This window comes from Orycteropus afer, unplaced genomic scaffold (assembly GCF_000298275.1).
Source record: "Orycteropus afer afer isolate SDZICR_OR568_19922 unplaced genomic scaffold, OryAfe1.0 scaffold00174, whole genome shotgun sequence".
In the NCBI taxonomy this organism is placed as follows: Eukaryota; Metazoa; Chordata; class Mammalia; order Tubulidentata; family Orycteropodidae; genus Orycteropus; species Orycteropus afer.
In genome coordinates this window covers 1,782,873-1,808,888 of record NW_006921761.1, presented here as the reverse complement: position 1 = coordinate 1,808,888, position 26,016 = coordinate 1,782,873, and the positions used below count along the sequence as shown (strand labels likewise).

At 41.6% G+C, this 26,016-nt stretch overlaps 1 protein-coding gene and 1 pseudogene across 1 annotated transcript in view; one reads left to right on the top strand and one right to left on the bottom strand.

The window, feature by feature from the left end:
* Positions 1-26,016, top strand: part of ZCCHC7 (zinc finger CCHC-type containing 7) — a 261,868-nt gene that overhangs the window by 209,773 nt on the left and 26,079 nt on the right. Inside the window, 1 exon segment of the mRNA XM_007947000.2 lies at positions 8,673-8,708. Within this exon segment, the coding sequence (XP_007945191.2) occupies positions 8,673-8,708 (36 nt within the window).
* Positions 1,894-2,010, bottom strand: LOC122150567 (annotated as a pseudogene).

Below are 26,016 nucleotides of genomic sequence, written 5' to 3'. Positions count from 1 at the left end.
GGTGAAAGTTTACAGAGCAAATTGATTTTCCATACACCAGTTCACATACACTTTGTCTCATGACATTGACTACAATTTCCCATAATGCAATAGCTCTCCTCCCACTTCCTCCCCATAGTTACCTCTTCCCTGTGTTCTTCCCTCCATGCGCTTCTGCCCCCTGAGTTATGTCTGTGTGCATGCACAGCCCTTCTATTCTCCCATGATTGCTCTTCCAAGGACTGTATCTACCTAGTGTAAATGTTCAGCTCATATGCCTGTCTTTCGTTTGGCTGGAAGCCACAGTGTGGGTTCAATTCCAGACTGAAGAGCAGCTAGGGGCTGTAGTCTCAGTGGTTCCACCAGGCTCTATCAGACCAGCAAACCTGGTCCCCCCCTTTTTTTTTTCTCTTTTCCCAAATGATTTTGAGTTTTGTTCCACATTATTCTCCCACGCTAACCAGGATCTCCTACATAGATCCCCCTCCGAGTGGTTGACAGTGGTAGCCAGGCACCATCTAGTTCTTCTGGTCTCATAGTCGTATAGGCTGAGGATCGCATGGTGTACCAGTTGCTTGGACTAATTGTTTCCATGAATCTTTGGTTTTCTTCATTCTTCTTTGCTCTTGAGGAGGAGAGACCCATCATTGCATCTAGATGGCTGCTTGCTAGCTTTTAAGATCCAGTCGCTACTCACCACAGTAGGAGGTGGGACAATGTTTTGTGTAGTGTGTTACGCCAGTTGAGCTTAATGTCCCCTGTGACTATGGTCCCAAGCCCACAGGTTCAACTACTCACTCCCTCTGGGTAGCTGGCTATGGCCAAGAAGTGACTACAACCTTGTCCCTTGTCAGCTCTGCTATACACCTGGGAATTCTTACAGAATATACAAATACACTTGTAAAAACATTGTCTGCCAACCCTATACATGGTCTTGGGTACACTCCCCACTTCATAGACATACCTAATAGTTCAGCCTGTCCATCCATCTATCCACCCCTATACCCATGTTTGCCTTCACTGACAACGCAGTACTGTATGTGCAAAAGGGTTCGTCTTTGTTGTCTGTACCTCCCCTATACTTTTCTGTGTCTTCCTCTTCCTCAGTGCCACCATGTTGATCAAGGATTATAGGTAACTTTTATAACTCTAAACTATACCTGACATATTCTGGATGCTGTAGGAATCGTGCAAAGAAAATGAAAAGGAAATTTCCCAAGGAAAATTCCATGAGAATTAGAGAACATTGGACACTGGGTGACAGGACACAATTATGAGTGAGAAGAGTCTAATGGCAGTTAGCTAAGATGAATTAGGATTGCTGGTTTTAACAGTTTGTTCTACTGGGTATTGGTCATTTATGATGGACTTTCTATAATTGGTTTATAAATAAACTTTCATTTTAAAATTCTTTCACCTGTAGTTTACTTCTTAGGAGCTCTGGTGGCACAGTGCTTAAAGCATTTGGCAGCTAACCAAAAGGTTGGTTGTTCAAACCATCTTCTTTCTATAGCAGAAAGATGAAGCAGTCTGCTTCTGTAGAGATGTACAGCCTTGGAAACCTTATGGAACATTTCTGCTCTGTCCTGTGTGGTTGCTGTGAGTCGGAATGGACTCGGTGGCAGTGGGTTGGTTTTAGTTTATCTCTTATGAGTCTGATTCTGACTAATCTGGAGACAACGTTACTGTGTATCCACAGGCTCCTTTAAGTGTCTGGGATACTTCTCGTTGTTGTTGTTATGTGCCGTCGAGTCAACCCTGACTCATAGCGACCCCTCCTTGGGTTTCCGAGGCAGTATCACTACAGAAGTAGATTGCCCAACCTTCCTGCTGAGGAGTGGCTGGTGGGTTTGAACTGCCAGCCTTCTGGTTAGCAGTCAAATGCCTTAGGCACTATGCTACCAGAGCTCCTAAAGCCTACAGCACTGGTATTCCCAGGCAGTCTCCCATCAAAGTACTAACCAGGCCCGACCCTGCTTAGCTTCCAAGATCAGAAGAGATCGGCACTTTCAGGGTGGTATGGCCGTAGACAGGATACTTGCTAGTGGGCGTAAAGAAACAGTGAGGTTTAGGATCTTTAAGACCCAATTTACAATGATCTCAGAGTGTCAGCGGCAGCACCAGAGACAATACAATGAGTTTGTGCCAGTTATGATTGAGACCTGTTATCAACATAGAATTTATGTTGTTGTTTGGGTTTGGTTGTGGTTGTTTTTTTTTTAAATGGGAAATCTGAGTGGCTGAAAGTTATAAAGATAGGAACTTAGAAAGAAAGTGAAGACCCTAAAGAGCAGAAAATAGACCTCTCTTTAGTTGTGCATGTGGCTTATACTATTCACTACTAAACTGACCAGATAGATGCCTGGTTGTCTACCCTTCCCAACTTTCTGCTTCCTGACTTCCACTTATCCAGGCTTCCAGGGGTGGATTTTTCACTACTAGGTACTGTGGTGGGTAGGGCCTTTGGCTGCTAACCTGAAGGTCAGAGTTTCAAACCCATCAGCTGGTCATGGGAGGAAGATAAGGCAGTCTACTTCCATAAAGATTCACAACCTTGGAAACCCAATGAGGGTCTCTGTGAGTTGACTTGATGGCAGTGGATTTGGTGGTCTTTTTTCATATAAGAAAGGTAAGAGAAAGACTAGTAGAGGCTGTTACTGTTTACACATTGTGGAAAAAAGGAATCTGGTAAGCTTGAAAAACTGAAGAAGCATGTCTCAACATGGAGAATGGGCTCTTCTGTTGACATCAGTGATCAAGATGTTTTGTATTTGTTTTATCCTGAGATTTCATTATAAAAGACAAAGCCAGACTATCTGATTGGATATTCTTTTCTATTTTTGAACAACTGAAAATATTATTTGTACATAGGGTTGCTATGAGTTGGAGTTAACTCGATAGCGCCTGACAGCAGCAAAAGTGTTGAGTAAACCTCGACTGAACATAAAAGTCTGTGCATTGCACGTCATACATACTTACAGAAGCACTGATGTTTCTGCGGTCTTTTTGTCCTATAAAGAAGGAGCCCTCAGTACTATATCCCAACAAAATCTGTTTGACTTGTCCTTTTAGATTTTTTTTCCTCAGTATTTGTCTGTATCAACAGCTCACAAAAGGCAACTTTCCAATTTCTCCTCAGTCTGACCACGTCGCTTGTGTTGACTGGTGTGACGTGTTCCGTTATTTCTGCATCCTGAGGATGGAGAGTACTACACTTGACATCATCATAGCAACAGTCTTACACTTGAGCACTCGCTAGGTGCAGGCATTAGTCTAAGACTTGGCAGTTATTGACTCCAGCTGTGCGGCAGCCTTTGGCACAGACGCTGCTGTTAGCCCACTGTATCCATGAAGAGACTTGCTAGTGCCTTTAGCTGCCAACCAGCAGGTATACACAGGCATCAGCAACTGTTTGTGAAAGAAACTTCCAGTAGTAGTCGAGCATCCTGGTCACAATGTCACCAGAAAGATTGTGATTCCCTGATGTGAACGTTTATAAAAAATATATAGTGAAAAAGAAATGATGTTGCTTATGGTAATGCAAGCCTCATATGTGTGCGGTTCATTTTGGCTTTGGTGGGTTATTTGGATTTTTTATATATGTACAAAGTACAAGTGATTATATTTTCAAATAAAACTGAAATGTAATCTAAGGTAATTCATGCCCTCATAACCACACTTAAGTTAGGAGGAGAAAATCAAAGAGAAATATCTTTGAGTAAAAAATTAGGCTTGTCCATTTCCCTGCTTACAGAGGATTAAGAGTATGGGGATTGATTAAAATTTGACCTTGGATGGAAAGATGATTTTATGAAGTCTGGTTCCTTTTGGAGACAGTTTGGAGATAGAAGCCAGTGCATGGCTTTCCATACTGATTGGTGAGGGGGAGAAAAACACGTGTGTGTGTATGTGTGCCTCTGTGTGTAGTACCCACTGCCACGTGTTATCGGTGTTTACTGCTCCTTTTTATCATGAATGACAAATTTTTATATGGAATAGAAACGTAATCACTATTGAAACAGGAACTTATCTTGAATTTTCATTGTATGTTTCTGTGATTTCGGACCTTTGAGCAGTCTTTATTTAGACTTTTGATTGAAAATAAATGCTCTGCATGTTCTCTTAAAGATTTTCTTCCTAGGAGAAATGGTATTTCACAGAGCTTCAAAATACATGTTTAGTGGAATGCGTGAGTGTTTTCTGTTTCTGAGGAACGGTGTGTATACACAATGATTACCGCGGTAATCGGGACAGTCTGATGACTTGATAGCGGTAATTATGGGAAGAGGCTGCTGACGGGGCTGCCGAGGAAGGCAGGCTTTAATGAAGGCACCTCACCGTGCATTAACATGCCGCGGAACACGGGAAAGGGAAGAGAGTGGTTGGGTCCCATGGTGCTTCTCTCCCCCATCTCTCCATTCAACACATTTTAAACTAAATTGTTCTTTTTATTCTCAATCATTTCTGTTCTTCAACATCAATGACTGCTGCTTGTTTTGGTCCATCTTTTGTTTTGCTGCAGTGACTTGAGGGGGCCGGCTCCCAACAACAGAGGCTTTGACAAAGCACCAGAGGATTCTGTTAAAAAGTTGTGTTTCATAATTGTACTTGTCGTGTCAGAGCCTAACTGACTTGGAGCTGAAGGATTTTTGTGAGATGAGTAGCTGTGCCAGCAGGGACCCAAGTCTCCTGGGCTGGCCGTGCTCTCATTAAGATTTGCCGCTAGCAGTGGTGGTGTTCAGCATGTATGTGACGTGCATTCTGTTACTGTATGCTTGGCTTGTCAGCCTGCAGCTTCTGACACTCACTTATGTCACTCTTTATTCAGAGAGGAAGAAGCTTTTGATAATTTGACAAGACAAGCTCTTAAACGATCTAGGTCATGGCCTTCACTGTCTGTGATTGTGAACATATTTCCTGAAAGCCCTGTCACTCATCACAGCTACATTTTCTCCCGGGGAGCCACAGGCCTGTCCCGGTCTCTTGTCAGCTCATACATTTTGGTTATTCATATACCCAATACAGTACTGGGGTTTTTTTCCTTCCCTTTTGCAAATGCTCGCATGTTAGTAAGGCTAATGCTTTCTCCTGTGCTGTGTTCCCAGCAGGGCTGCGTTCAAGAGCTCTCTCTAGTACAAGGCCGACAACTGGCCAAGGGGAGCTCAGGAGGACCGGAGGCCTCCCGGTGCTGTTTTTGTGTTTGTTCACTGTTGTGGAAATCTGAGAACTGGTGGCAAGGGCCTTGTCTATTGAGCACTGGAGTCTTGGTCTGCTGTCAGGGGCTGTTTAAGATTGAGTGTTTTATTTTCTTTGATGTTCACATTTGAGAATAGGGAAGTGGGAATTAAACAACAGATGCACTAAGCCGTTGTTCTGGTAAAACAATAATTAGCACCTGATAAAATTCAATATGGGTCGAGATGCACAATATAAACTCTCACTTCATCTGGTGTGGCAAACTGTGTTGATTCATCTTTGAATTTTATGAATAATAGCGCTCGGTTATTTATGTATGGTTTATTATACAAAATACAATAGAGGGAAACTAGTTGGGCGAAAGTTGGCAAACAGTGTCGCAGTGCTGAACCAGACGTACCGGAGCGCCGCGTGTGTTTCAGCTGTGAGTCGGGGGGGCCTTCGGGCTGCCATCCGTCTAAGTGCCAGTGAGGTCACCAGGGCAATCAGTAAATACAATTGTATTTTAATAGTTTGTTCCATTTCCATCTTAGATGAATTCCACCGCAGAACCAGTCGTTCATTTAAATATTTTTAAATAAATTAGATCAGAGTTTCACTGGTAGAAGTGAGCCTTTTGCTCTAGAAGTTGCTTTGTTTCGTCTGAGTTTCCCAAACAACAGGCATGTAAGTGTGAGTGTTATGACGTTCTGTTTACTAAGAAGGAAAGGGTGGGCAGTCAACAGGAGTGGTAAACAGAAACAGAAGCTACGGGGGAGCGTATACGTAGGCCAGATTTTAAATTCATCGTGAAGCATGGTTGTATGCGGTCTGTTCAGAGCTAAGGGTGTGTGCTTTATGTGGGCACCCATATAGAATTGAAAATTGTCCCTTCTTTTTAACCTTATATGGAAACTACATAGAAAGTGGTGAAATGGCACAGTGCATGGGAATGCTGGTGGGGGACTGCCCAGCTGGCGGGGGGATTTGTATTTTGGTTGGAACCCTGTTGCCTCCTAAGAGGAAAGAAGTTTGCTGTGTCTCTGCAGATTTTCTGCAGCACCCTCAGGTTCAGGTACACAGCGATCGGATGATCATTCAGAAACCAAGTAATTCTTTCCTTTATTACTAAATTGCTGCAACACAAGCAAAGGTCACATGGCAGCGTGGCATTCTGCCAGCGTGTGACAACCCAGTGATTGCGATTTTTCAACCGTGTTATTCTGAGGGCACAGTGGTAATCAAGGACTGTCCATAACTAATGTATAAATAACTGCTGGCTTATCTCTACAATAATCCACTCAAATTATCCACACAGCAGAAAGCTATGATAGAAGGGAGGAAATGAATATTTAAAGGTGTATGGTGTGTTCAGTCTTGGTGGGTAACTCTGTTTATAAAAACATTTGCACTGACCACTCTCAGGGACCTGGGTGACTTATGGCATGTACCATTCAGGGACCCAGGTGACCTACCGCGTGTACCACTCTTAGGGACCTGGGTGACCTACCACGTGTACCATTCTTAGGGACTCGGGTGACCTACGGCATGTACCACTCAGGGACCCAGGTGACCTACGGCATGTGCCACTCTCAGAGACCCGGGTGACCTACGGCATGTACCACTCTTGGGGCCCTGGGTGACCTACAGGTTTGAGGCTGTACTTTGGTCCTACCATGCTCTGAAGCTACTGTTTATTTTTTTCAACAGTTTCCTTTTGATCAGTGTTTATCCCAGAAAGCATTGTGTACATGTGTTTTTTGTTTCTTAGTCAAACACTGTTGTTGTTGTTATGTGCCGTCGAGTCGGCCCCGACTCATAGCGACCACTCCTTGGGTTTCTGAGGCAGTATCACTACGGAAGTAGGATTGCCCAACCTTCCTTCCGAGGAGTCAAACACTGTAGTGCCCGTGAATATGATATTACAGTTGCGGAGCTGCCCACTAAGCAGTAATTTCTCCGCCTTTCTATAGAAACTTGCGTAGGATCCTTAAGCTCAGGATGCTTACCGAGTAAAACTTGCCACATAGCTGGACAAACCTGCTCTTCTTTGTCTGATCAGTTGTGATGGTGTACTCGGTGGGGATCTTGCCATTCCAAGTTATGTTGCTGTACCCATGACACTTTCAGGTTGTATAAATTCCCTTTGTTAGTTTTATCATTACCCTGAAAAACTAAATGAAAGACAAATGACAAGCAGGCAAGGAGTTATTTCAAAAGTGTACGTCAAAGATTGTAAGAGTTTAAAAAATAGATTTGACTCTAGTTTTCAGGCATGCCTATGTGGTGTACTGTATATGTGTCTGTACACATACGAACACGTTCACATGCATACACGTTTTTAAACAGAACCTATGAATTCACATCCACCTTAGAAATACCACTTACTTAACCAGTGGTTTAATTTATTTCAGCCAGTGATAGAGTTGTTTTAAAAAACACCTGTACTTTCCATTATCAACAGTTCCTTTTCTGAGAAGATGGTAAACAGAGAAGATGGTCCAAAACAGTGTCTCCTTCGCATTGCTGAGATACCAAGGGACACCCACTGCTGGGAGAGAGACTGTGAGAGACTGTTGGGTGGGAGACAGCAGGCTGAGACAGACTGGGCATTTTTCCTGAACGTGAATTGTAGCCTGGTGCTTCCCTAATTAACCTCTTAGTCTGTGAAAAAAAAACAAACAAACAAACAAAATAAAAACAGTGTCTCCTTAACGGGGTCTGAGTTTAAATGTGAGGAAGAAAGGTATATGTGGGTGTTCATAAGAAAACACCTCTGAGCAGCTGGTCATCGTCCTTGGAGGTTTATGTTTATTGTCACCTATTTTGGTCCCAGTATGTCCATCTTTCACAAAATTACTGTTTTGTCAGATTTTTAAAGTTATTTCACCACCAAAGTAAAGATGAAAGAGACTCAACTTTTAAGGGAAAGGCCGTGGTAAAGTGTGGGGTTGAGTTTCTTGGGTTTGTCTCTTGTTTTGTTTCTAACCCTCCTGCTACTCTATTTCATAGGGCACTGAAAGTTTACATCAAGTGATTGGTGACAGATGGCAGCAGACATCAGAAATACATGTCTGTCTCACTGTGGAGCGAAGTTTTCTTTTAACAGCAGTTTCTATTAAATTATTTTCTGCCATACCACCAAAGTTTAGAGTGTTCTTTTTCAGGGTAGACTGGGTGAGTTTCATTGATTTTAGCTACTGCTGTTCATTTATCAGTTTAACTGAGTTGTGGCTCTTAATCACATCTTAGTGCCTAAAAACTTCTAACCTTAAAAGAAAAAAAGAGAGAGCAAACTTTGTTACTGGCTTTCTGACAATGGCGGGGAGTGTGTTAAACCAGTGTAAAATTCAATTAAACTGTCTAGCCAGGTTTTTGAAGCTGAAATGCAGACCCTTTCTGTTAAGCTTCTTATTTTCCTGTGACCGACACCAGTGGATGCTGGGTTATGCCAAAACCAACAGGCTGTAAAGCACCTTGTTTCATGCTCCCAGCTGATCAATATTTTTATTTTCCAGGCTTGCCCAGAAATCTGGAGACAGTATCACCTAACGGTGAGTAGAAGCACCTTTTTTATTTTCCCCACGACCCAGCCTATTTGCCCTTCTCTGAACTGCTGACCATAAAATATAGACAAGGTTGCCCTGCTGGAAGATAATAAATGTCTGAAGAGTGTGTGCCGAGGAGGTGGCGTGCACTGTTCCCTTTCCCTGCCTGCTGCCTGTCTCTGTCTTCCTGTTCTTAAAGATTCCTGTGCTTTTCTTCTTACATCATGTAATGATTACATCATGATAGCTCTCAGTCTCCCCACACTACATTCATTAAGTTAAAGGGAAAAATCATGCTAGGAGCCAAGGAAAAAGAGTAGTAATCCAGTGTCTTTCAGATGTTGCACTGTCTGCAGTCCCCAAGCATACGGAGGCTCTTTCAATATCATTCTCTCGGACTGTACTAAATATTGGACATTTTTAATGAAACTACAGAAAGCTTAATAGATCTTTCATATAGAACAATTCAACTGTCATATCCTTAAGCCCCTCTTGGGTGATTTCTCCAAGTGTACAAATGGCTCCTTAGTAGCCATTCTCCTTATTCAGTTTCCTGGTTTCCTTTCACTGTGACTCTCGCCTAAGTAGAAGCACAGAAAGGTGGTTTGCTCCAGAATCTAATTGGTTAACAATCGATACTATGAAGTCAATTTACTTCTCCTTTTAAAACTGAAGGGTTACTATTTCAGTAGTTTACTATAACCCTGTTGGTCATTTCTTTTGATATATTAAATATGTTTAAGAGACAATAATAAATATTTTTAAAACTATACAGTTACATAATGTAATTAAAAGCTCTTCCTTCAAGCTTAGCGTATTAAAGTTTTTGTTCATTGGAAGACAGGTGGTAAAGTAGAAAAGAACAAGCTTTTACAAAACAAGTTTTTCTTCTCACTGCTGTCCTGTTACAGAAACAAAAGTAGACCAGCAGATAGACTGAAGCTGCAACCTCTGTGTCTGAGGCCCATGACGCCAGGGACAGCAGAAGGGCTGCTCAGTTAGTTGTCACTTTATTTGAAGAGTCTTAGAAGCAGGCTGTAATTCCTCCCATATCCTTCAGAAACCGTGGTGAAAGCTTTCGTCTGTATATTAAAAAAAAAAATTGTGTGTGTATATATATAACCACACATGGTACACACGTGTATTACAGCTGTTGCTCGTATGGAATCATTCCGTTTGTGCTTTCATAGCGGCTTCTCATCCTGAGGTTCTCTGGTGAAATCTTTACAGCCTAAACTTGACTGAAATGTACGCTTCTGTTCAGCTCTTCAAGGTCATGGAATCGCTCTTGTAGCTTCATAGCAGTATTTTTAGATCTGTATTTTTATTACATAATAGCTTAATGGTTTGGATGTTGCATTTCTTTTCCCCTAATGTAGAGAATCCTAATCTTGCAAGCTTGAAGCATGGAAATTACTATTTTAAGGCCACTGTCTTCATTATTTGCACCTGTTTTTCATGGAATGATCATAACAAGATAGAAATTGGTATTCAGTGTAACAGCCAAAATATTTAAAGGTTTCTTTAATATTTTAACTTTTCAGAAACATAAATTGTGGAAAGAAAAAAAAAAGGAAACAAAATGAATTTAACTTTTGGGGAATTACCATTCATTCTGACTTGTAGATATAACAAATGTATTTGGAAAAAGCAGTTTGTTCCAATGTGGAATCCTGATTAGTGTCTCAAAATCACATTGCAGTGACTGTTATAATTCGTAATTATTGACTTTAAATTAATTTACTGTGTAAGTGTAAATTTAGAATTAGTATGTTTAGAAACGTGTGTATATGTATCAGCCCGTCTAAAATGAAATAGTTAAATGATTGTGTAAATGATCTTAGCAGTCTGTGGGCAATACCCAGATGTGTACAGTGAGCAGCAGTCAGGCTGGCTAGCGGAGATGCATGACCCTCCGTCACCCTTAGCTCCTTTACCAGGCCGTGGACTTCCCTCCGGCACCCTTAGCTCCTTTACCAGGCCGTGGACTGCCATCTGTTGGCTTCCAGAAGCTTTCACACTTGAATGTGGCGTCTGTCAGAGCAGTGACCAAGCATTGAAGCCTAGGTTGGAATTGCTACTGTGTCATCATTTAAACCAGTCTACTTGAAACTCCAGAACTTTCTATACTTAATTTCTTTTTCTAAACAACAAAAAAAGGACCATTACTTACCCAAAATGAACTGCTTTTTTGGGAAAAATTGATTAATAGATCCAGTTAGGACTTGTTGACATTGGGCACGTCTCATCGGCTTTTTTCAGAAGAGGAGGTCGTGTACAGACCATCCGAAGTTTTACCGACTGTATATTACGGTCCAGCTAGGAATTGCTTTCTTTAAGAAAAAAAGGGGGGGCTATAACTTAAACAATACTGTCAAACGCTTAAGAAAAGTGATGAAGTCACGTAGTATGGTGACATCTGAAGGGACCGGTGAAGTGCTCCTGATCACAATTTTCTTAAAATTCATTTCAATGTAAGAACATTATAGAGAAGAAATGTTCACTATTTTTAGCATTTTCATGAGAAATAATAAAATAAAGCCTTCTTAACAGCTTGTACCTGAACAGAATAGCTTTTTAACCAAACTTGACTAAACTTCACTACGTTAATAAAAACTAATCCACAATTCTGAAGGGTACATCCCAATAAAATGTTACGATTATTTTTATATGGCTGTATGTGACATATGGTGTGCATTATAACAACTATATGACTACACCATTTTTTTATATATATTGATAGCTATAAAATTATGTTATATAATTTAATGGTTTAGAGACCTGCATGGAAAAGAGAAAAATATATGATTTTTATTCTGCAATTAAATAACTTCTCCCAGATAGTTTGTTTTTTACTTCTTCAAAAAGTCTTCAGAAACTTTTTTTAAAAAGTTAACAGTACAACGCTGTTCTTATATTTTGATTTCTCCTGTGTTTTCAGATTTTGGTGGAGCCTGGCCTCGAGTGTTCTTTGCCCCTTTTGAATAACACCCTCCAGATAGATGTCTCCCTCTTGAGCTGTTCACCAAGGAGAGTCCCTTCCCCCACGACCTGTCATTTCTAGACTCATTCACATTAAAAATCCTAGGCCAAAATGGCTGACAGCAGGGTTTTACAACCAACAGATTTTTTTTTACTAGTAGAAGGTATAATTTGACATGCTTTGGACAGTTTGCTAATCTTGTTTTTAATCTACTTACTTTAAAAAGTAACCAGGACTTTGCTATTTGGGACTGTTTGTGTTAAGAACCACAAGGGACAATACACGTTTTTTGTTTAATTTTGCGCTTAGAGTTCTTTGTCTGTAGTATTAAAATGTATTACAGTCTACAACCTTCTCTTTTAAGTAAAAATTTAAGCAGGAAGCAAATGTAACTTTTTAGAAAAATGAAGTTTCAGATATTTCTTTATACAGAATGTTTGGAGCACCTAGATTCACATTTCAGAGTGAGGTTTTTGCTGTTAGAAAAGCGAGGCAGGTCATTCCTCCCCGCATTTCCCTTTCTGGCCTGGAAGGGGCTGGCCTGCGGTTAGAGGTCTCTGGTAACCAGCAGCAGTCTCACCTGAGCTGATTGAATGGTGCATTGTCTGATGGACCGCCATTTACAATATTTCACTCTGTTTTGCTGCTCAGTTTCCTCTTCTCACGTGGGAGCATCAATTTAAAGATTCTATCTGGGTTTTCACAGTGTGGAAATGAGTTTTACACTAAGTGAGTGTATTACTCTTTGAAGTGTTCTATGACATACCAGCAGGTAACAACAACAATGGCATACCAGCAGGTAGGCAGACTCTAAATGTCGACAGATTGGGATTTCACTTCCGAGCTATGTTTTACAGTCCAGCAGGAAGGAATGTGAAAGTGGATGTGGTGGGTCTGCGGCTGTGGTTCCACAGACCCTATATCCTGGGATTGGATGCAAGGTAGGGTCAGGAGCAGTGTTCTAACCGCCTGAAGCTAGAACAGAATGTCTTCCTTGGAAGGTAACTTACAAAGAGAGTCGTTTCAGAAAGCCAGTCCAGAGCCAGATGTCTTCTTCTCAGGGAGGAAGCCACTGTCTGTGTCTCAGTTACACATCTGTCGGGAATCCTGACTGTCTTAACCACGAGCCCCTCGGCTGCAGAAGCAGAACTGCGCAACCCACCAGAACCCCTCCGCCCAGGAGACACCAGGTGATAGATCTTTGTTTTCTTTAATGGAAATTACACTGGTTGGTTGCGTGTTGTGTTTTAAAATGTTAACTTCCCCCAAACTAGAAGGGGCCCCGCCTCGGTCTTTGTGTCATTTTTGGAGGTCTGGCACATGGATGACCACCAACTTCACACTTGGAGATTCCCTCTGGAACCTTTCGTTTGGTGGCCCAGACTGACGTTGCCACCACCTCCCTCAGAAGCCAGGAATACGCTTCAGTTCTCATTTGTTTTTTTGATACCTGGTGTTGCTGTTTGATTGACCAAGTGTTGCCATGAAGACACTACATCTCTGTCACATTTTCAGCTTTAGTTTTTATTGAAAATGCCCTTAGTCCTAAAGCATTGCTGAGCTGACTGGGCGTGTTGTCTGGTGATGGAGAAGGTGCAGCACGGTTTGGCAGGCCCCCGGGCCTCTGTGTGTCGCAGCCCTGCAGAGCCAGTCAGCCTGCTTTCCCTCTCGGCTCACCTGGTGCTGGCTGAGGAAGGCTGTTTTGGGTCAGCGTGGTGGCTTCTTTTCTGACACTCCACCTGTGGAAACAGACAGAAAATGCACTGAGATCGTGGGGAAAAAATTAAGATTTTTCAAATGGAAAATGTATGTGAATAGTTTTATATTTATTTTATTTAAGCACTTTGTTCTGGAAAAATTTAGTGTCAAAATTAGGCTAGTAATTGTTTTACTTAAATATTACTATGTTTTGAATTTGGTATAAAAGATAATTACTACATTTACAGAGTAGGCCGAAGGATTTTTTTTTTTTTAATCTTTATTTCACTGGAATGTGTACCACATTTTGCCAGAACTTATCATTGGAAGCAATTGGAAAATGCAATTTCCAAGCAAATGAAACTTGGAATTATCCATCTCAATAAATGAGATTCATTTAAAAATAAAAACAATTTCCCAAATCATCAGAAAGCCATTCTCTAAGCTGCTGTAAAGGGAAGGGGGAAGTGCACATTATGGATTATAAAGGCATATATGTTTTTCTTCGCACAGTGTTACCTCAGACATTTGGAAATTGTATGTATACATACTTATTTTTTTAATAGGATAGAATCAAGTGATATGGATAGAATTTATTTATGGGTAGAATAATATCAATGCTATTTGTATTGATTATGGAAGAAACTTGGGATTTTCTTCTTTTCAAAGGAGTGTTGAGGATACACCCCTTCAAAGAGTAAATTCCCAGCATATGTGATTCTCAGTATTTTGATGCAAAAATTAATTTGGTTTAAATGGGAAATCAATACGGCACATTTTGGGTAGGTTTCTCTTGGGCTAACATACTTCATATCTAGTGCTTTGTGGCAGAAGTGCTAATTTAGTGGCAGTGTTTCGGAGACGCAGGCAGTGAGAAGCACAGCACTCACGGTTTAGAAAGGACGCGATGTGACTGTTCTGGCGTGGAGCCCGCTGTGGTTCTGCCATCTTCTAGGTGAACGTCTTTAACGTCCTCGCTACTGGTCGTCGTGTTGTTACTCATTTTTTTGTAATATTTGTTGCTCAATAATAAACTAACTGAATCTGGATCTCTATCAGTAATAATTTACTTTTCTTTCATTTAACAAAAAAGTCCTTGTGCTTTTTGTCTGCCCCTAAATGGTTAGAGACATTGACTGTGACATTTAGGGTTTCTGTATATACGGTCTGAGCACCAGTTTTTACTTTTACTGTTTTAGAAGCTTGAAGATACTGTTTTTATGATCATTTATATTTGTTGTCTGTTAGCAAATACTTTCCTGAGAAAATAACAAAAAGATGGAAAATCACATGTAGAGGTTTTGCCCCCCTTTCTTCCCTGGGTGCATTTCCCTTTACTGACAAGGAATTACAGTCATTGCAGGGGCAATTTCATGTGGATAATTCAATTTAATATTGTGGTAATTAATACACTCCAGTTATGTGTTCATAATTATTTTATGAATAACACTCTTCAGAAATATTTTTTCTCCCTAAAAAAAAATGCATTATTCACACAATCCCAAAGAATTCTACCTGTTTTAACTTACTGCTCTACACTTTGAAATACTGTGACAAAAATGAATAGAAATGGGTGACCTTAAAATCAGTAGGCATCATACCACATACTGCCATGCCGTGTTTGACTATACAAGAAATTGTCGTTTCAAAACCAGAAATGTTGAGAGTCCCTGGTCTTTGTCATGCTCCCTGTACCTCAAGAACATAGACATATAGTACAGAATAAGCTTAATGCACTCAAGGGATTATGTTTAATATGGACTTCGAACTTTGAACGCGTGATTCCTGCCCATCCTTGAAGAGGTAGATTCCAGGTGATTGAATAATCTTTTGTGGACATTGGGGTGCGGCACACCATTGCATTTGAGTCGATTCCTACTCATGGCAACCCTATAGGACAGAGTAGAACTGTCCCATAGGGTTTCCAGGGCTGTAATCTTTACGGAAGCAGAACGCCTCATCTTTCTCCTGCAGAGCTGCTGGTGGGTTTGAACCGCACGCTTAGCCCCTGGGCCTGTGCTGTGTGTATGAAGTCTTCCTTTCCGCAGCAGTGCATGTGCATGCTGCAGAAGAGGCCAGTAATAACAGGCTGCAAGGGTTTAGGAATCTGCAGAAGAGGCCGGTAGTTCCTAACAGGCTGCAAGTGTTTAGGAATCCGTTACTCCCAGTCACGGTTACCACAACCTTCAGGGGTTTGGGTTGGTCACTTGAATAACCTGTAGGAAAAGCCTGCTGACAGGACCTGTTGACTTGTTGGCACGAACAGTCTTTCTGAAGTAGTGTTATGTTTTTCTGTTATTTACCCAACTGCAATTTATTTACGGTTAAGGATTCACAAGTATGACATCTGGAGTGATTAGGAGTTAATGGTTTTTATAAAGTTAATCAGGTGACACTTGAAACTTACTTGTCACTTGATGCCCACATATCCAAGAGTTAGGAGAATTATGTCTGTTTTTGTATATCTTGGTAGAAGTATTTTCTTCTGGATACTGTCACCTTGGCAATGGTGTTCTAAGACCAACAACTCCAGTTTTTAAGAAACATCAAAAATATTATATGAAGAAAAATCTTACACGTTTAAGAGTATGTAACTCTGTGTGTGTGTGTGTGTGTGTGTGTGTTCTGTTACTCTTTTTAAAGTATCTTTAGAACTAAACCAGATTTGCACATTATTTGTTATACCAATACATTGGTAGATCACATTTCAAAAACAAGAATTATTCAAAATGCATGATCAGAAATCCATGTTGATGTAACTTTATATATATAAAGAGCTCACGTGTGTTTCCCTTGGTGATGGCACTATCAGATTGTTTCCTTTCTTTTTAAAAAAAATCCTAGAGAACTGAATCGATTCGATCATAAGGCCATCTTTCAGTTGTGATGTGTGGATACCCATTTTACACAGATGTGTTCCTTTCCATGTATTTAAATGTTGATTACCCCATGTCCTTTTTGGTCAGCTGAACTAAGTTTGGGGCCGTACTTTGACTTTGTTTATACAAGAAGAAGTCAGATTTGTCTTTCTGGTCTCCTTCCACCTCCTTTATCCCAGTCACCCCTCGGCTCCCACAGTTGGGCCACGTCTCCTGCTCGTGTTACTGAAGTCCTTAGAAAAATGTGCCATGCACTGGGGCCTAAAGGGCAGACGTATTTCTGAGGAAATCACTTTGTTGTTGTTGTTGTTATGTGCCGTCGAGTCGGACCCGACTCATAGAGACCCCTTCTTGGGTTTCCAAGGCAGTATCACTATGGAAGTAGATTGCCCCATCTTCTTTCCGAGGAGTGGCTGGTGGGTTTGAACCGCCGGCCTTCTGGTTAGTAGTCAAGTGCCTTAGGTACTATGCTTTACTAGGGAGTGCTTTATATCATAACAGAGAGGAAAGCAGGCTGGCTCTGGTACCAGATTTTGGTTCAGATTCTGGCTCTTTCAGAACTTAGTAGATAGCAAATGTAGTTAAAATGTTTCACTTCAAAGATCCTCTGTTTCTTCACCTGAAAAGTGGGCATAATGCCTTGTAGGGTTGCTACAAGTATGCAAATGAGATGAGAAATGTAATGACTTAACAGGGTGCCAGGCGCTGTGTGAGCTTCAGTCTGGCCGACCTTCAGACATCCCGGCTGTGGAGAGGAGCCCTGGACCAACGTCCCGCCCTCCGATGATGTATTTCTTGAGAAGACAGCCTTTTCCCAAGATGAGATTCCTAATGACCTCTTTGCACTATGTCCCGGGAGCTCTGGTAGCGTAGGACCTACCAACCCCAGCACTTGACTGCTAACCAGAAGACTGGCAGCTCAAACCCACCAGCCACTCCTTTGGAAGAAGGTTGGGCAATCTATTTCCATAGTGATACTGCCTGGGAAACCCAAGGAGGGGTTACTATGAGTCGGTCCGACTCGAGGGCAGTACATTTGCATTGCTCTGTGTCCCAGGGACAGGTTTCCTTTCTATCGGCATTGAAATTCAGGTCCTTGGTGTCTTTTGTTAATGTAATCATCCAACTGGCTTCAGGTTCCAATTCTTTGTCCTTGATTTCTCTTTTAAAAATGTAGGTTTGTTGTTGTTGTTGTTTGTTTGCTGTCGAGTTGGCCCAAATGTAGGTTAGGGACTTCTAATAAAATACAGCAAATTTGAATTCTTTTCTTAATTTAAAAAATTTTCTCATTTTCTTAAGTTGCCTAAAAGTCATTATATTAATAAAATTAAGGTTAGATTGCAAAAGTGTTTAGGCTGCTTTCTTGTCTAATAAAAGTGATTGTATAAAATACGTACCACGTAAACATGAGATGATCCCATGTTGAAAACTAAATACCAAGTTAACAAATGTCATTCTTAAGTGATGACTTCAGTGTTGTCAGATAGCTACCTACTCCTAAGCAAATAAAATTATATACATCTTTGCTTCCTGTATAAATGATGAGAATAATATGAAATCTAGTTCATACACACACCCCATTATTTAAAAAAAAAAAACATCTGCTTTCTGCTGAAGGGAGAGGCGTTATGTTAACCTGATGAGGAATGGAACAGAGTCGCACGTGGGATGTTTGCACTTCAGGTGAGAACAGTGCTTGCGGTCACGTGACAGATGCCGGCCGGCAGCCAGGCTTTGCCGCAGACTGGGATGGCTTCAGAGCTTGGTCAGTTGTCCAGGCTCCTGAGCCATGCTCTCCTACAGGTCGAGCAAAGAGGGTGGCATGGAATTCGGCCTTTTCTCAGCACCTGTGCTTTTTGGCCTTCCTTCCAACTGCACGCCTGTTCCGTGTTTGTCCCTTATTTAGAGACAAGACTGGAGATACACCATGGAGACGAGAAGGAGCGTCCAGTGCAGGCCAACAGCCTGACTTCCCTGTTGCCCAGCCCTGCATCAGCTCTTGCTGGTGTGACTGATGGCGAAGAGTCTTTGCTAGAGTAAGCAGGGGCAGTAGGGGCTGGGGGTGTACCTCATGTGGGGTTGGGGTGAGATGGAATTCTGGGGCTCTAGTTTGATCCCGTGTTTTAGCTCATCGATACAGTGGCCCCACTCTTCTGCAGTTGTTCGTGGAGGGTGCGTACAATTACATGTAAAATACAGAAGCAGATTTCAATTTGTTAAGCATTTCGTACAGTCAGGAGATAAGACTTTAATGTGGCTTTTCTGTTTTGTAGTCCACCTTATAAACATTCAGATCAAATATCCGTGTGTGTTCTTTCCCGGCCCTTCCCCCACACCCTCTCTCCACGCCCTCTTCTCCCCTCCACCCAGCATCAAAGCTCACGGGCCTCCTCTCCCATCGGCGCACAAAAAGATTTCTTTGTAAACCAGGCCATTTGTCCATCAGTGTTTGGAGTCCACTCAGTGGTAAGATACCCTGTCACCGATCCCGCGTGCTCTGAATGGCAGCTCCTCGCCGGACAATTGGTGGAGGGGCCGAGAAATGTCCCTGGGAGAATTCTTTAACCTTTCAATTTGGAGGGCATGAAGCCGGCTGATTAATGAACTTTCGGATGGGTGCCGATAAGCGGATCTATTTCTTTATTTCCCCGAAAAGTGATTCCTTCTCCGTCCATATGACTATAATCTTAAACATAAAATGTGGCAAATAGATTAAAAAACAGCACTAAAGAGTTTATCTGGCTGGCAAACTGAAGGAGCTAAATTAAAATTGGTAATGACATCAGTGGCTTAGCCTCCTATGTGGTTTTAAATGCACCGTGTATTTTGAAGAGACTTACGCCGCAGCTCGCCTGGTAATGACTGCTTGCGGTGCACCGTCTGGGGCTGGCTTCTGTTATCCCCACCCCCACCCCACCCCCCAAAAAATGAGTTGTGTTATCTGGATGGCTGCAGACACATCCGCACCCCCTTCTCACTGCATGGGCAGACAAGGTCGATAGCATTACAAGGTATTTGTGGCCGTGCTTGTTTCAGTTTTCAGAGCTGCCAGTTTCCAGGCAGATTTGAATTACAAAAGAAGAAGCTGGCATGAAAATTGAAAGGTTTTATCGGCTGGTCTGAAGCCTCATAGCACATTGCTTATTTATGCAGTCCATTTGCACTAGGAAATATAAAAAGGAAATACATTTTTAAAATAAGGCCATAAAGACCCAGATATGTTTAAGATGGCAAATAAAATATAGATACCCATAATATCTTTGCAGGAAACGATTTTCACTTAATGTTGCACATTACCTCAGAAGAGCATTTATGCCGCTGTCATAAATGTGTGCGTTTGTGTCACTATGTAGGGAGTCTCTGGGGATTAAGAAGGAAGCCTTTGCTAACTTACTTTAAAATTAAAATAGACGGAGGGAGAGCAATGCAGTTGGAGAGTTACATTGGAAATATTTAAATAGGGTGGTAAATTAAACTTAAACTAACATTTTTGCATTCCGTGTAACATTAGCCATGGCCCAGTGAATGAACGCCACTACCTTCGGGGAAAATTGGGATGCTTTTTAAGCCATGAAGGTTCGGAGCACTCGGAGTGAATTCCCGTCCTGTGGTCCCTGCGTTCTGGCATATATGTCCATTGTTCTCTGCTTACAGACACTTTCTTTTTTTTTTTTTGTTAGTTTTTTGAGGGGGATGGGGTCTCATTTACCAAAAGGGGTGAAAAAGCATAAATTAAGTGCGACAGCCCCCCTTTTATTATAAAACACGTTTAATTGATTTTAGTCTTTGAATTACTATCTTTTCGATTTTGCCTGGTACTCAACGTTGAGAATCTGGCATCTTCCCGCACCAGCAGCTTACGTCCATCCACGTGACTTTAACGTGGGTTTGACTTTCCAAGAAGAGGTGCCCTCCTGCAGTCCTACCGCTGAGGGTTACCTTAAATGAAGACGTACGTATGCAAACATCAATAGTGCAAGGACTTGAATAATTAACGCTTTTACCACTGGTCATTTGCAACCTGCAACCTATTGGTTTGTAAAACTTGTGATGATCCAAAAGACAGGAAAGAAGTTACACGTATACAAGAACTACCGATCGATAGAGCAGCACTCTTAATTCTGCTGCAGTTCAGATGAACATTGTTGTACAATCCGTTTTCCAATAAAGCAAATTGCACTCAGCCAGGCCAGGAGGGAGGCAGCGTTTCACAGTTTTCACCAGTAGCTGGTACCTTTCTCGTGTTTTCACGACCTGGATTAATTACTTCATGTATTTTTTTTTTAACAGACCAAATATCAAAAGCATACACGTCTGCTGCATGCTAATGATGTGCTGTACATTTTTTCATGAATTTTCATAAGGATTTTTTTCTACGTAGCATGTGTGGCTTAATGATGTAATCACCCGATAGACTAGAAAATGCTCCAGAGAAGGCGTTCCGGTCTGCTGTGTACATAATACATGTTGCAGAAATCTGCCTAATTAAGGAACCGCCCGATGCAGTGGGAGCTCTTGGGTACATGACAGAGTTGTTGTTGTTGTTGTTGTTTTAAACACATAAACAATATTATGTGTATATCATTATCCATATACTTTTAATGGCATTTTTAGGATGTCGAGAAGATGAGTAGCAACATCCACTGAGTACAACTGAATTTTTTTTTCCCCTATGAGAAAAAAATAAAAGCTTAAATGTCTTCATAAAGGAAACAATGTTTTCAAATAATTTCAGAGTCTTTGGGAGGAAAAATTGCAAGTATTTGCTGGAACAGTGTGCAGATGGAAGGCTTTGTCCAAAACCTTGCTTGAGAAAGGCCTGCAGTTCCCATGTGGGCACCTGCTACGGGGAAACACTGAACGGAGGGGTACCAGCCTTTGTCTTGTTGGTTTGACAGAATCCTCGTTATGCCTTCTCATGGACCCAGTTTTCACTGTACAACTACTCGCCCAACTTTTAAATTTCTTCTTTTGACTTTCTTAGGCCCCAGAGGTGTTTTTTCTTGAGTGTGGGCTGCTGGCATTTATTTTTTAAACGATACCAAGGAGAAGGAGGGGGCGTCCGTGTCCCTGGCCTGCTCTTTGCCAAAGGAAGATAGGCTCCCATGTTAGTTTATGAAACCAAATAAAATGCTTAGAAAAACATGTCTGATGTCTAGACTAGCCAGTAACAGTAAATATACAGACTGAAAAAGAATATATTTTAAATTCAAACTTGTGTTGGTTGGAACCAATTATTGACAAGATACTAGCAAGCCATTTGAACTTTTCATCTTCTGTTCAAATGTTAAATTCATGACGTTGTTGTTGTTATATGCCCTCGAGTTGGCCCGACTCATAGCGACCCCTCCTTGGGTTTCCGAGGTAGGTCATTTCAACTAATGGACTTTGGATGTGACAACAAGCTTCTGGTTTGGGGTAATGTTTTCTTGAGAGATCCTGTTTGATTAGTGGGGGTAGATTTCTAAATGCGTGACTATTAGAGGGGGAAGTTTGTACTGTCGGGGGTTCTTTGAAAGAGTGAATTGGTTGGGAAGGATTTTGAAAGAAGTTGTTCTCAAGCACGCGACTCATGTCCCTATCAGGCATGTAGGTGTACACGAGTTGTGCAGTGAGACTGGGGCTGAGCTGAGTGCTTCACTCACTGGTACCTTTGGTTGGGAGTACATTGACTTCAGGTGTTGCATGTTTGCTTTTAATATGTGTGCAAGCAACAAATTGGATTAATAAATAAAAACGTACAGTCTATAGTTTTTAAGCATATGTATGATTATAAACACGAATCCATTTTGCATTCATGAGAGTAGAAAAACCCCTTTAATTAGTGAAATTGATTGCATATCCTATGTTGTAATGAGCTTCAACTGGAGGCAAGCCCTCATTGGATCAAAGTCAGCTTAGATAAGGGCAGCTCAGGGTCACAGAGGGAGAGGCCCAGCAGGTTCATCTGCATAAAAAATTACTGTTGGAAATGGGACACTGAGGCAGCTCTGGGGTTTTGATCTCTTGGCCTTTGTCATGGAGGTTCTTTGTAGTGCAGGGCATCAGGCCCGTGTCCTAGATAATGATTAACTGTTTTAATGGCATTCATTCATTCATTCCGCACTAACTACTCATGCAGAAAAAAGGGTTATGTAAAATGACATTAGAAGAAAATCATTTGTAATCGTTGCATCGGGCTGCACTTGGAGGAGACATTAGGAGTAAATCCATGGCGTGGCAGGCTTATGCTTTATCTTCTGATATTTACTGAGTTTACTGGTGCATGAAAAGCTTTCAGCAAGAATAGCAGATGGGCCGGACCTTTCATAGGTAATGCTATCTACCAGGTTATTACTTCTATATATTGATAGGAAAGTAATCTCCAGGATATCACCCTACAAATCTAGATTATTTAAATGTCTGTAACAGAAAAAGAGCCGCTTCCACGAGCAGTACAGTTGGTATCCATTAGGTCATAGTCTTTCAAGAAAATTTTTGACTTAAAAGAAAGTTCTGAAAAACTACATTCATTCCTTTGCATTTAACATTTTGTCAGCAGTAGAGGCACGTACGACAGAAACTCCAAACTAGAGCTAATCGGTTGACACATTCTGCTTTAAATTGGACCTTTACCGTTCATTAACAATAAGCTGTGCTGCAAGGCCAAGTATCGAGTCACAGATTTGTATTTCTAAGACTGTGCACAGCTGGAAGATCTTTCTTAGTTCATAGTATGGAAACTTGTCCACCAGAAGTCATTATGGAGTTTTCAGTACCCTGCTCTAATACAGAAACACTCTCTAATTAAGTAAGATCAAGGCTGATTTCTTTCCTATTAAGTCTTAGTACATGATAGTTCATTAAAAATGAGAGTATGTAGATAGTGTTTGTCATGTCATTTACTAATTAATTATTGTGAAACAGTTTAGAATTTCACAGCACGATCTAAACACTGTTGCTATTTTTATAGTAATGGAAATTTTTCATAGTGGCATTATTCAAATAGATGTTCAAACATCCAAGCACTTCGTCCAGGGCGTCAGTAAACAGTAGGGCTAAATTTGAGGCTTTTTGAAGGAGATTACTTTCAAAATAAAACAAGAAGTACCACCCTAAGACATGCATTTCCAGCGTTAAGAAAGATCTTTTTACCCTTTGTACAGTAAGACTGTGTTCCAATTTCTTAATATTACATACCCCTTACTGATGCTGCCAGAGTATGTACTGTGTGCTCAGGATGAAGTAAATACTCAGGAAGCTGTTTTGTTAATTTACTCGGGCTTTTAAGTAGATCAAACCAGTGATATTACAGGTTGTCCCTTAGAGGCATAAAAAATTTAATATAGGTTCCCACAGTATCCAAATTATCATAGTAGCCAAAAAGTATTGAGTGTTTACAGCAAAGAATACCAGGAAGATGTTTACTTGTGTTTTATTGACTGTGCAAAAGCATTAGACTGTGTGGGTCATAACAAATTATGGATAACATTGCAAAACATAGGAATGCCAGAACACTTAATTGTGCTCATGAGGAACCTGTACATAGAGGCTGTTGTTGGAACAGAACAAGGGGATATTGCCTGGTTTAAAATCAGGAAGGGTGTGCATCAGGGCCACATCCTTTCACTTATTCAATCTCTATGCTGAGCAAATAATCTGAGAAGTTGGACCATATGAAGAAGAACATGGATGGCATCAGGATTGGAGGAAGACTCAGTAACAACTTGTGATATGCAGACGAACACAGCCTTTTGCTGCAAATGAAGATGACTTGAAGCAGTTACTGATGAAGATTAAGACTCAGTCTTCAGTATAGATTATTACACCTTAATGTAAAATGAAAATCCTCACAACTGAACCAATAAGCAGCATCATGGTAAATGGAGAAAAGATTGAAGTTCTCAAAGATTTCCTTTTACTTGGACCCACAGGCAGCACCCATGGAAGCAGCAGTCAGGAAATCAAGCGTCGTATTGCATCGGGCAAATCTGCTGCAAAAGACCTGGTTCAAGTGTTCATGAGCAAAGCTGTCACTTTGAAGACTAAGGTGCACCTAAAGCAAGCCGGGTATTTTGAGTCGCCTCATATGCATGTGAAAGCTAGACAATGAATAAGGAAGACCAAAGAAGAATCTATGCTTTTGACTTGTGTAGGCGAAGAATACTGAAAGTACCATGGACTGCCAGAAGAACTAGTAAATCCGTCCTGGAATGAATGCTCTTTGGAAGTGAGAATGGCCAGACTTCGTCTCACTTACTTTGGTCATGTTGGAAGGCACCATTCCCTGGAGAAGGATATCATGCTTGGTAAAGTGGACGGTCAGTGAAAACGGGAAGGGCCCTCAATGAGATGGACTGACACAGTGGCTGTAATGATGGGCTCACGCACAGCAAGGATTGTGAGGCTGGCACGGGACCGGGCAGTGATTTGTTCTGTTGTACGTCGGGTAGCTACGAGTCAGACTCGTTGGCACCTAACAACAACAATGTGCTTTATATATGCCTTACCTCAGTGACTCGCTCATCAGTATTTACTGAACTCTTACTGTATGCCTGTTTCCATTCTGGGAGCCAGCATGTAGCAGTGAACAAAAATCCCACCCTTCACAGAGCTTACGTTCCTAGAGTTGAAATAGGGGTGGAGGACAAATAACATAAAAAGTAAAATATGTCATGTGTCAGATGTGTGATAAATCCCATGTTGTTGTTGTTATGTGCCGTCGAGTCAGACCCGACACATAGCGACCCCTCCTTGGGTGTCCGAGGCAGTATCACTACAGAAGTTGATTGCCCCATCTTCCTTCCGAGGAGTGGCTGGTGGATTTGAACTGCCAGCCTTCTGGTTAGCAGTCAAGTGCCTTAGCCACTATGCTACCAGAGCTCCCAATAAATCCCATAGTGTTTTAAAAATAAGAAACAAGCCCACAGTGAAGCAAAATTGGAAGCACCCATTAGCGAGAGAGAGAGGTTTTACTAAAGTCGTAGGAAGACCTTCCTGAGATGACGCCTGACCCAGGACTTGAAGGGGGTGAGAGAACACACCGTGCTTTAATGGTGGAAAGAGTGATACAGGCAGATGGAACAGGCTCTGAGGTGGAGAACAATGAAAAGGCTAGTATGACTGGACTGCTGTGTGGGAAATTCGTAGGATTTGAGCTCAGCCAGAGAAGGGAGGAGGCGAACAGTAAGTAGGCCATTGTGAGGATTTTGCCGTTTTCTCCAAGTGATATGAGAAGCTGTTGGAGGGTTTTGAGCTGAGGAGTGATATGATCCGATTTACATGTTGGAAGAATCACCCTGTGTTGAGAATAGACTCTGGGGGGCAAGGAAACCAATTAGGAGGCTCTTGTAACAATCCCAATTAGAGATGGCTGGTAGTCAGGCCACATTAGTAGTGGTACCGTGAAAGGAGCGGATATGTTTTGAAGGTAGAGCCCACAGACTTGGCTGATGGAAGCATGTGAGGTATATGTGAGAGATAAGTTAATGTTGTTGGATTTTGGCCTAAACAATTAGAAGGCTCAGTTGCTGATAATGAGAGAGGGGGAAGGTAGTGGGAGGAGCAGGTTTAAGGGAGAAAGAGCAAGCTTTGATTTTAACTTACTAAATTTGAGATAGGATGCCTTTTAGACATTTTGGTAGAGATAGATGAGTCTTGAGCTCTGGTAGCACAGGGCGTAAAGCACTTGATGCTAACCAGAAGGCTGGCGGTTCAAACCTACCAGCCACTCCTCAGAAGGAAGGTTGGGCAATCTATGCCATCGTGATACTGC